General features: G+C 40.0%; 1 protein-coding gene across 1 annotated transcript; it reads right to left on the reverse strand.

Annotated features, from left to right (window-relative positions):
• Nucleotides 1-2996: 2996 nt before the first annotated feature.
• LOC147893550 (GDSL esterase/lipase At5g03810-like) lies at nucleotides 2997-4714 on the reverse strand. The gene is made up of 5 exons (XM_087386310.1): nucleotides 4456-4714; nucleotides 4032-4159; nucleotides 3705-3938; nucleotides 3295-3553; nucleotides 2997-3202 (listed from the first exon to the last, which is right to left on the reverse strand). Exons 1-5 carry the CDS (start codon nucleotides 4712-4714, stop codon nucleotides 2997-2999), a joined length of 1086 nt encoding a protein of 361 aa, XP_087242436.1.
• Between the last annotated feature and the right edge of the window lie 7209 nt (nucleotides 4715-11923).

The following is an 11923-nucleotide window of genomic DNA, read 5'->3' on the forward strand; positions in this document are numbered from 1 at the left end:
TTTTCTACCATAGCATCTATTTACGTGTCTATATGCACGTCTATAGGCATGTCTGTCTGCTATATAGATGCGCCTTTAGACGCGGGTCTCTAGATGTGCAAATAGATGTGCAAATAGATGCGCCCATAAGTTTTTTTTTTTAGTTGAGTAAACGCGTCTGTGTGCGCATCTGTAGGTGCTTTGTCTTGTTGTGTATGACCCTTCAGTAAATTTTGAGATGATAAAAGTGTATGAAAATTTTCAAGTTTTGAACTAAGAAACCCCTTATGTATGTGTATTTTCTATAACACCATAGAAGTATAAAACCTCTTCTGTTGATCGCACATGCTATCTTACATATTTCTTAGTGACCTTCTTGGGAATCAAACACTCTAACACATGTAGAAGGAGCTTAGCAATGGATGTGAAAAATTGAAAATTTTTTCAAGGCAAATGTATTTAATTGTGATGAAACTTTGTGCAAGGGAGTTTGAAGCTACTTGGTTGAAGACTTGTTCAGAGTTTGATAATAATCTAACACTCTAAAACGTGGAAGGAGGTCATCAATGTATATTTTATTGTATTATGGTAAGTACCATGTATGGGTAAAATTGGGAACTTTGGCAAGGAAACCCACACAAATGGTATCCCACCGAGATAAAAGTTTGCAAGGCTATTCAATTTACATGTTTTAAGATTTAAGCAAATATTGATACGGCCAATCTGATCACACAAAAAATGCTATTTGATTGAGATGAAACTAGGCAAGGCCATGGAACTACTCATTTTAAGCTGTTTATAGAGATTGATACCAATCCAAGACTCTGACTTATAGAATGATTTGCCCAACGAATATTTTATGACATGTTTCTAACATGCATGTGCAAAATTGGAAGATTTTGCAAGGCAACACACAAAAGTAGTATTCGATCTTGTTGAAAGTTTGCAAGGCCGTTCATAAAACTTTTTTAAGAACTATGCAATGTTTGATACCACTCTTACATGTTAAAGTTGTTTTTTATTGTGTGTACATACCTTCCAACATAGATGAACCATAGATGACAAAATAGGAAAACTATAAGAAAAGCCACAAAACAGGTATCCAATACAGATAACCCTATGTGAGGACCTTGAAACCATATACTTTAAGAGTTGTGCAGATATTGATACCAATCCAACACTCCAAGATGTGAAATTTGATTGCCGATACATATTTCATTGCATGTATGCACCTTGCATATGCAAAATTGGAAAATATCGCAAGGCAACCTACACAAATTATGCAATCTAATTGCATGAAAACTTTGTGAGTCCATTCATGTTACTTATTTTAATATGAGTGTAGAGTTTGATACCAATTGACACTAACTTGTAGAAGGAGCTCATCAATGCATATGGCACTTACATACCATGCACATGTGCAAATGTGGACAATCCACACAAATAGTAAATAAATCAAGATGAAACTATGCAAGTCCATTCACATTACTTGGTTTAGGATGTGAGCCAAGTTAAATATGAATCTGACACTTTGACATGTGGAAAGAGTTCACCAACACATGTTTTATGCGACATGCATGTGCAAAGTTGCAAGGTAACCCACATAAACAGTATCCTATTGAGAGAATTTCTTTGAGTCCATCTAGCTACTTAGTTTAAGATCTAGTCAATTGTCGATGCATTTTTTCAACTCTCGAGCTTCTTTGTATGCATAGTACCTAGAGTACTCATTTGTTATTCAATTATACAAAATATTTACCTTATGCTAGTGAAAATTTATTTTGAGTTATAATTTTATCATAAAAAGTTTGAGATAATTGAATCTTACATTCACAAATATAGTTTGGTATTGTATATTGTTCATTTTGTGGCTTGTGAAATTATTTGCCCTTTTTTAGTAAAATTTTTAACTTGTGCTTTTATCTTAGAAAACATGGATAATTGAGACTTTTATTTGAGCTTCAATTTGACGTTGGGCATTGTACTTTTAATTGAAAGTTTCATTTGAATTTCAATTCGACATTTGCACATCGCATTTTTATTCATTGGACATTTGACAATTCAAGTATGTTTGTCGATGGATCGATTTTAAATTATAAGTCTTTGAATACTTTGTAGAAGAAAAGAAATAGTGTTTCATAGATAGAAATAAGATAATTATCCTATAATATAAATATACAAGCTTGTTATGGGTTTAATTTTTTGAATGCTCATTTTAAAAATTTAAAAATGCTTCCTATGTGGAGAATACAATGTTCTTCCTTATTTCCTAGATAAACAAATCATTTCCTATGTAGATAATTACAATTACTACATAGAAAAATATAATTCGTGTTGATTTTCTAGATAAAGACCTCATTACTTTATAAGAAACTTAGACTCAACTTTATTCTCGAGATAAAATTTCACATTTCTCAGATAGCACTATGGAAATAAAACTCCCTATCTAGGAAACACCTCCATATTAAAACTCACATTTCCTAGATAGCTATATCAACTATATAAGAATTAAAATTGCCTAGATAAAGAGGAGAAAGTCCTTGCTTCTTTCTAGGAAATATTCTTTAATTTCGTAATTATGTAGCAATTTGCTAGGTCAAAAGAGATAGATGACTAACAAACAATTTGTTGAAAGACATCACGGAATGTAAGTAAAAGTAAGAAATAAGCACAAACATACCATGGATATCCAAACTCATGAACAGCTATGAAGGACGACAAAGCTCAATCAATGTAAATTATGTGCGAGGGTGTGTATAGACCCAACACAATTTTTTTTGTATCTTTACTAAAAAGTGTGGTATCTGCAAGGAAACAATGGATTTTCTGATGAAACAGATCTCCAACTCGGTTCCTTAAATTGACGCTAAACCAAAATGTAATTGAATCGTATCAGTTTGCATCACGCTTGATGAATATATGATACAATCATACGTATTTTGCAAGCGCTCTTTCGACTCGCAGTAAGATTTCAATGATTGTGGCTGGAAAACGATCGTAGCAATGATGTGATTGCCTCAATGTTGTCCGGCAAGAAGCTGAGAGATGCCTTGTTCGAAGATGGAGTCCGCTAAAATTTTGTTCAGAGCTTGGGTGGGATGGAAGCTATCCCAGAAAAGATGTGACGATGCATCTGCGCAAGTGAAAGGAGTCATGGAATTGCATCCGATGGCAACTTCGAAGAGGCCAGTCCCGCAGCATGCTTTCCATGTGGTATTGAAACCTACAGTCCGAGCACAGTTCAAAATCAGAGATCTGTCTGTCGTTCCAAAGACCTGTTTATGCAAATCATAACTCTTAACGATGCCTACATACCGTATTTAGCTGGATTTTCTGCGACGTCCAGCAGCAGAGTGTAGCTGTCCAGGTATGCGAAATCGATCTCTGGTAGTGTGACCTTCAACATGCCTACTGCTAACCGCATTCTCAGGTTCATTTCCGTGGCCGCTTTATTCAGGAAGTCTACGCAGCCCCTTTTTTTGAACCCTCCATGCAAAGTGATTTGCGAAGGCAAACAACCGAGTGGAGGAAGGGAGACGATAGCCACCCTGCGGGCACCTTCAGAGTAAAGATCCTGTCATCCAGCAACAGAGTTACTGAAGCGCGGCTCCGTACAATAAAGCTTTCGAAGATCAGCATCTTCTCAAGCAGACAGTATTCATGAAGGTTGCTTATGACTTGCTTATGATCCTGGCATGCAAATTTGTGCGGAAACCCCACATTACCTGGAGAAACATGACGATCAGACCCGTAAGGAAGTTCATGTATTCCGTCTGATTATATCGAGATCGAAGGAAGGGATTCACGTAATAGTTGTTAACAAAGTCGTTCGAACCAGAGCTGACTACGTAAAGGGCTGTACTCAGAATCTCCGTTGCCTTGGAGTGGCCAACCGAACCTTCCAACTGGACTTTGTACTGCCGGAACCATTGCATTTGCTGCGACAACGATGCTACATTCTGCACAGAAGCAACCTTGGATGTCAGGCATGGGGGGGAGGGACCGACGGAGGTAAGGTATAGGAATAAACCAAATCTGAAGAATCGACGTACGAAATGAAGAGCGGTGTCATCGTAGAATCCTGAGGCCGAAGATGCGAAGTTGATTCCTTTCAAGATCTTGTCCCCTTTGGCCTCGGGGTCAAGGTATGGTAAAGGGAACGGGAGACCAACTCTGGATGCTGTGCGAAAGCAGCAAACATCCACTACAAGTAAGTAACGTTCGAGGGTGCATTAACTGCACCTAGGAGGAGCAGCTACCAGCTAAAGGAAGAGGAAGTGTGGGATCGATAATAACAAACACCCACAAAGAATCAAGCACGGTTGATGACTGCAGAAACCTTGGCAAGCTCATCTAGAGGCGACAAGGGCTAGAAGCAGCGAATCGCGTAAATGAAAACCGCAGCTACAAGACGTCGCAAAAAGCCGGGACGACGTAAGCTACGACAGCAGATCATGCGAGCAGCGAGAGTTCTACCAATGAAGTCGGGCACGACGCGGCCATCGCTGAAGCGGCCAGTGGGCTTATGGGTGTCGAAGTTGCGGCCGTAGGGGGCGAAGTCGGCCTTGATGGCGGTGGAGAGGAAGTTATTGTTGCCGGAGTCGACGGTGGAGTCACCGAAGATGATAATGGCCTTGGGTAAGAAGCTGGGAGGAGGAGGAGGAGGAGGAGGGGAGCAATGGGAAGAGGCAAAGAGAAGGAGGAGAAAGAGAAGGGAGGTGGGGGGGTGCGCCATCGCTGAGAGAGATGAAGCTTGAGGGGGCGATGGCGTTGTTGAAGAAGACGACGAAGAAGAAGAAGGTGGCGAAGTTTAAGCAGCAAATTCGTTGATCTCATTCCTTCATTTCCGTCCTTAACTCTTGCCCTAATTCCCTCCCCCCCTTAACCTTGCCGCCCTTCATGCTTCGAGTAGGGGGTCTCTCTCTTTTGTGTGGGTAGTTTCACCCAAAAAAACAAGGTGAATGATATTTAGTCATTCATTAGGCCTAAGTGAAAAAGAAGACAAATTGGATGCGGAGTGCAGTGGAGATGGTGTGCAACAAAGGGGGCGAAGGTTGTGGAAGATAATGAATTGAAAGCGCAGAGAGAGAGAGAGAGAGAGAGAGAGAGGATTTCAGGGAAGTGAAACTTGGACCAATCATAAAAAGGGAAAGAACTTGAAATCCCAATTTTGCTTCTTAGAAGTCGAAATCTGCAATACGACCTACCCTATGTGTGTTTTAATCTTGATCCCTCACTATGACGGGTTCATGATCCCTCACTATATTTAGGTGTTCTTAGTGTATCTTGACCTTTTCAATAATACAATAGTGGCTTTATTAAAAATGTTTGTGTGTGTGTGCAGGCATACACATGCATACATTACCATCAACTCACAAGTGACTTTCACTTTTATAGTTAGAAATAATCAACTTTCACAAGAAAGAACTAATTGCCTTTGACAAGAAAGAATGGTGCAAGGAAATGCAACTAATCGTTAAAAAAAGCCTCTCCATGCTTGCAAAAGGCCTCACTTGCAACTCTTGTGCTTATTGCATTTTGCCACGACTTTGTTGCACACACCACAAGGCATAGGTCCTTTTCTGACAGAAATACCGACGTTTTTTACACGAATTTTTTTTGGGACGAGCGCAAAGGTCATTATTTACGTCGTTATAAGCATCGGAAAAGAACGGTTGCTATATAAGCATCGCTATATAGTGACACTGGTAAACGTCGCTATATAGCGACGATTAACAAAACTAAAAAAAAACATTAGTGGGGTTAAACAGGGCCATAGCAAGCCCTGTTTTGTCCCACTAATGTTTTTTTTTAGTAATTACAAAAAAATTTTTAATTACAAAAATTCCCTTGCAAAAAAGGTGATACAAAATTGCTTAAATGAACCGATTGAGTGACAGAAGCATATACATGTCAAAGATATACAACATTATTTGTTACAAAATTACCCTTTCGAAAAGGGTGATACAAAATCACTCAAACGAGCCGATATACAAAAGGATATACATGGTGACGTATATGCAAACTACTACTACTGCTCATTTGAATCATTGTCGTCCTCGTCATCCTCGTCTTGCTGGCCTGATCCTTGGCCCTCGTGAGCTGTGCCTAATCCTTGGCCCTCGTGAGCTGCACTTGATCCCTGGCCCTCGTCACCGCTCGCCTCCAGTGATGGGACGCTCGGGCTTTAACTCTAAGAGTGAAACCATATTAATTGGAAATTAAAGAATAAAACAATTTAAAAAGTTGGATTACAAGTAGAAGTAGACTTATAGCATGCGAGCAGCCATCTCAGCCCAATCGACCGTCACTCCCATTGCCTCCTACTCAATAAACTATGGCTTTGTTCCTACGCGAAACGGTGTCTTGTCTCTGCATTTGTAGGAAAGTGACCCATCACAGCTTGCCGTGGATCCAATTTACGAGAGTTAGATAAAGTGCATGTAATATGTAGTAAAACAAATAGAATAATACATTAAATGAGAAGAAGTAGACTTACCACGGTTGCCTCAAATGCCAACCGTCCGCCTGCACCAAAGTGCCAAGTACCTACGGCGTCCAGCCATCTCCTTGCAGCCCTCCTCTGACCCTCGAACATTTCGGGATGGTCCCTGTTCTGCTTCTTGAAAAACTTCCAATCAGCTTTCTCTGCCCAATTGGGTTTAGCCCTCCCCTTTGCGATGGAACTATGCAAGGTTGATCTACGATGCTTCAAGTCCAAACCCATGTGCTCTCGCATGTAATTCTCATTAAACTCGCAATTTGGGGAGTAAGGGTATTTTGCTTTCAATTCATCAATGACCGCCTGCTTCTTTTGGTCATCTTGATACCGCCAATCAGTAGCAATGCCGCTCTTGAAGTGGTGGCTCATCAACTGCCTCATGGTGGCCATCATTGCTTTTTCCTTTTTTCTTGTATTATCTCTCCAGTAGTCATGATTTGATAGGACAGGTCCTCGACTGGGTAAGGAGGACTCATGGTAGTGCAGAGTCAGAGTGAGTGGTGTTTGTGTGAGCACTTCTGGAGCAAGGAGTAGCAGTGGGAGTAGGAGAGGGCAAGGGACCTGACTGGTACTGGGTCTCAGGACCAAGTGGAGACCTGTAGGGATGTGAGTGTGCTGACTCGTCTACATCTCCCGAGTCAACACAACATAAGCGACTCCTCCTACTCTTCCTTCCGTTACGATGGACACACCCAGGTGACGACCCCTCAGTTGAAGGGCCATGAGGGGACGGTTGGGAAGTAGGTCCAACCGTTAGTGTAGGAGAGGGAATTGTTGAGGTTCTCTAGGATAGCAGAGAGAAGAATCTCGCTGTCTCCTCATCGGTCATTTGTGCCACAAACTTGTCGGGACTCTTGACAAAGCCATGGGTTGCTAGCAAAGGAGTTCCCTGAGGTGTAGTCACAATGCTATGTCCGAGAGGAGTCAGGCCAGGGGTAGTCATAGGGGTAGGTCCCTGAGGTGTCGCCTGAGGGGAATCAAAGTCCTCTGGAGAATAGAGATCATGATGTCTCCTCCTACGAGGGTTTTCGTATTCGTTGGACATGCGACGTGATCCTATATCTAACATAGACACAAACATGAAAACAAAAAACAAAAAACAAGAGAATAATTGAGAAAGCATATGAGAATACATTGACAAAGCATAAGAGAATACACTGAGAAATCATATGCTTATGCTTATACATAAGCATATGACCATATGCTCATGCATAAGCATAAGCATAGGCATAGGCATAGGCATATACTTATGAAAAGAAGAGAAAAAGAGACGAAAAAAGAAGAGAAAGAAAAGAGAAGGAGAAGGAGAAGGACATGCATAGGCATAGGCATAGGAATATGCTTATGAAAAGAAGAGAAAAAGAGAGGAAAAAAGAAGAGAAAGAAAGGAGAAGGATATGCATAGGCATATGCTTATGAAAAGAAGAGAAAAAGTGAGGAAAAAAGAAGAGAAAGAAAGGAGAAGGAGAAGGACATGAATAATGCATGAGCATATGAGCATAAAAGAAAAAGAGAGAAAGCTTAAGCATAGGCAAATACATATGCTTATGAAAAGAGATTGAAAGAGGGGAAAGATGGGGAGAAAGAGAGAGGAAAGAGGAAAAGAGGAGAAGGAGAAGGAGAAGGAGACATATGCTCATGCATAAGCATAAGCATAAGAGAAGGAAGAGGGAAAAAGAGCATAAGCATAAGATATATGGAAAGAAAGCATATGCTTATGCTTATGCATGAGCATATGAGCATAAAAGGAAAAGAGAGAAAGCTAAGCGTAGACAAATACATATGCTTATGAAAAGAGATCGAAAGAGGGGAAAGAGGGGGAGAAAGAGAGAGGAAAAGAGGAAAAGAGGAGAAGGAAAAGGAGAAGGAGACATATGCTCATGCATAAGCATAAGCATAAGAGAAGGAAGAGGGAAAAAGAGCATAAGCATAAGAGATATGGAAAAAAAGCATATGCTTATGCTTATGCATGAGCATATGAGCATCAAAGAAAAAGATAGAAAGCTTAAGCATAGACAAATACATATGCTTATGAAAAGAGATCAAAAGAGGGAAAAGAGGGGGAGAACGAGAGAGGAAAAGAGAAGAAGGAGAAAGAGAAGGAGACATATGCTCATGCATAAGCATAAGCATAAGAGAAGGAAGAGGGAAAAAGAGCATAAGCATAAGAGAAAAGGAAAGAAAGGATATGCTTATTCTTATGCATAAGCATATGAGCATAAAAGAAAAAGAGAGAAAGCTTAAGCATAGGCAAATACATATGCTTATGAAAAGAGATTGAGAGAGGGGAAAGAGAGGGGGAAAGAGAGAAAAAGAGAAGGAGAAGGAGAAGGAGACATATGCTCATGCATAAGCATAAGCATAAGAGAAGGAAGAGGGAAAAAGGACATAAGCATAAGAGGAAGGATATGCTAATACTTATGCATGAGCATACGGGCATAAAAGAAAAAGAGAGAAAGCATAAGCTTGTGCTTACGCATGAGCATATGAGCATATGCTCATGCATAAGCATACGCAAATACATATGCTTATGAAAAGAGATTGAGAGAGGGGAAAGAGAGGGGAAAAGAGGAAAAGAGATTGAAAGAGGAGAAAAAGAAGAGGGAAAAAGAGCATAAACATAAGAGAAGGAAGAGGGAAAAAGAGATTGAAAGAGGAGATGAAAGAGGGAAAAAAGAAGAGGGAAAAAGAGCATAAACATAAGAGAAGGAAGAGGGGAAAAGAGATTGACAGAGGGAAAAAAGAAGAGAAGGAAAGGAGGAAGAGGGGAAAAAGAGATTGAAAGAGGGGATAAAGAAGAGGGAAAAGGAAGAGAGGAAGAGAGAAAGAGAGGGAAAGAAGAGGGAATAGGGAAGAGAGGGTTCCTACGCCCATCACTACAGCTAGCACTTAAGGCGCTAGCTACACGCCAATGCAAATAACAAAAATAACAAAAGGAAAAAAGAGGAAGGACTTTCTTACTTGGAATAGTCTCGCTCGGTGTTTTGTGGACTGGCCCTACAAAAGAGAGGAAACATACCATTTTTTATATAACTAGTGAGAGGAAGGAGGAGTTTAGAGAAGCAACTTCTCAAAGGGATTGGATTGAGGAGACAAGCATAAGCCTACAAACAAGGACAAAGCATAAGCCTACAAACAAGGAGAAAGAGGAGGAAGAGAAATACCAAAAAGAGAAGAGATGAGTCTTCTTTCTTTCACAAAATCTCGTTTTTTGTCTTTAACCCTTGAAAATCAAGCATGAAAACTAGCACATAGCCTTAGCAATACAAGGAGAAACATAGTTCTTATGGAGAGGAGTGCGGGTCTTTGATAAGCTTAGTGGGCTCAAGTCCCATGATTGGCACAAGGTCTTACAGGTATTCTAAGCTGTAGGAGTAGTGTACCGATAATCGTGATGCGTTAACATAATTATGTTTATGTTATATTGTTGACATGACTTCTTTGTTGCTTTGATAGTTCATTCTCCCAATTACAATAAAAGGGTGCTTACAAGAAGATGTTAGAAATGCTATATTCAAGATCAGTGGTATTGTGAGGTATGCTTACTATTAAATTGCATTGATTGCACTTTCTTCAATTTAAGCTGAATAATTTGTAGACTGATTATGAATATATCTTACATGGGCTTGTGAAATAGGTGGATATCTCAAAAAGAGATCTCCATATCGAGCATCGAGAAGGCTAGGGTGAAATCCATTGAAGCCGTATGCTTGCTTGAGAAGCACTTTCCCTCGAGCATTATGACAACTCAAGTGCACTTGCTTGTGCACATAGTTGATGAGGTGGCCATTGCAGGTACCGTTCATAGTTGGTGGATGTTTTTTCTCGAGGCTCGGTTTATAAAAACTTTGAAGGGATTTGTAAGACAAAGAGCAAGACCAGAAGCAAGCATGGCAGAGGGATGGCTTGTGCAAGAGTCAGTAATATATATCACGGAGTTTCTTGCATCCACGGATCTCGATATGCCGGAAGCTTGGCATAACAAGGATGATGATCGCATCATTGGTGAGGTTCCCCAAGGAAAAGGGATTGAAAGAAAGATGAGCAAAGAGCAAATGGAGAAATTCAATAAGTTTTGTATCCTCAATAGCAAGGAGATGCAGAAGTGGATTGAGAGATATGAAGTGGCCAAAGCAGAAAGAATGAATGCAAGGACAAGATTCAGAGTAATGTACAGGCGATCGCAACGGCCATATCCATAGGATCTGGCTCTTCTCCCCACTCACATACCACTTGATTGGCTACAACTAGCTCTACGTGAAGCCGAACGCAATGGAGAGACAATAAACGAGGGCGAGCGAGAGTTATCATCTAGATATATGATGCATGTAAGTTCCTTAACTCTTGATGTAATTAAGTAATTATTTGTGGCAATATACACTATAAAATAGATGCATCATTGTTTTAATGATGCTCTTTTACAGTACAAAAAGTACAGTGCATTATGGTCATATGGATGACATTTTCGCATGGAATGCATCGATTCAAAGAGAGTGACGTATGATTGTGGAGTCATGGCTAACTTCACACAAGATAGCCGAGCAAGTGCTTCGGATACCAATCTTCTCTCCTCACACTTGGAGTATTGTGGAACCATACGCGAAATCTATGAAGTTGATTTCAGACGATTTAGTATTTTCATTCTTGATGTAAAATGGTTTAGAACTATTTACAACGGTCCTCATGCAACAATGAGAAAAGATAGTAGCGGTTTCTTTGCAATAGACTCCACCAAACTTTGGACTGATGAAAGTGATACTTTTGTTCTTCTCGAGCGCTGTAAGCAGTGCATACTAATGATTTAATTAATCGAAGCTTTCGTTTTCAAAGATCCATTGATACATGTACTTAAGCATAATTTCATATATGTAATTGATGGCATTTGGCACCCATCTTCAATATAGGTGGTTTTTCATCCGGATCGTTCTGATCCAAGATGGTGGTACGTGATCCAAGTTGCATCACAAAGTAAGCAAATTTTTGAAGATAGAGATGTGAATATGGAGATGCCACTACCAATGCCGGATCCAATTGATCCAGATGAATCTAGCGAAGAAGATGAAGATCACAATATGAGCCAAGAGGAAGATGCGCATAATGACATCGTACGGGAGGAAGATGGAGATCACGATATTGAGAAAGAAGAGGACGATCATCAAGAATCACCACACTTTATTGAAGAAGATGATCAAGTACTCTTAGGTGAATGTACGATGCTAGAGTATGATGATGATATAGGAGATCAACTCAGTATAGAGTTAGAGATAGACTTGTTTGGCACGTTAGACTTGGCTCAGGATGAAACTGTTGATGTAAATGCTCTTCATTGATTTTTTTTCATCTCAAACTTGGACATAAATATATGAGCTTTAAAGGCTTGATGTACATGCTCTCATACTTTTATTCTCTCAAAAGGTCAAACATGTATGAAAAAAAAAAATT

This window comes from Dipteris shenzhenensis, chromosome 15 (assembly GCF_047967505.1).
Source record: "Dipteris shenzhenensis isolate YYH24624 ecotype China chromosome 15, Dip_SZ_1.0, whole genome shotgun sequence".
NCBI classification, from domain to species: Eukaryota; Viridiplantae; Streptophyta; class Polypodiopsida; order Gleicheniales; family Dipteridaceae; genus Dipteris; species Dipteris shenzhenensis.

Excerpts from the sequence above, each read along its gene's own strand:
- LOC147893550 (XM_087386310.1), bottom strand. The coding sequence starts at position 4,714 with ATGGCGCACCCCCCCACCTCCCTTCTCTTTCTCCTCCTTCTCTTTGCC. Across the intron at positions 3,554-3,704 it reads TGATCGTCATGTTTCTCCAG|GATCTTTACTCTGAAGGTGC; the intron begins GTAATGTGGGGT and ends GCTGGATGACAG. Across the intron at positions 3,203-3,294 it reads AGAAAATCCAGCTAAATACG|GTTTCAATACCACATGGAAA; the intron begins GTATGTAGGCAT and ends CTCGGACTGTAG.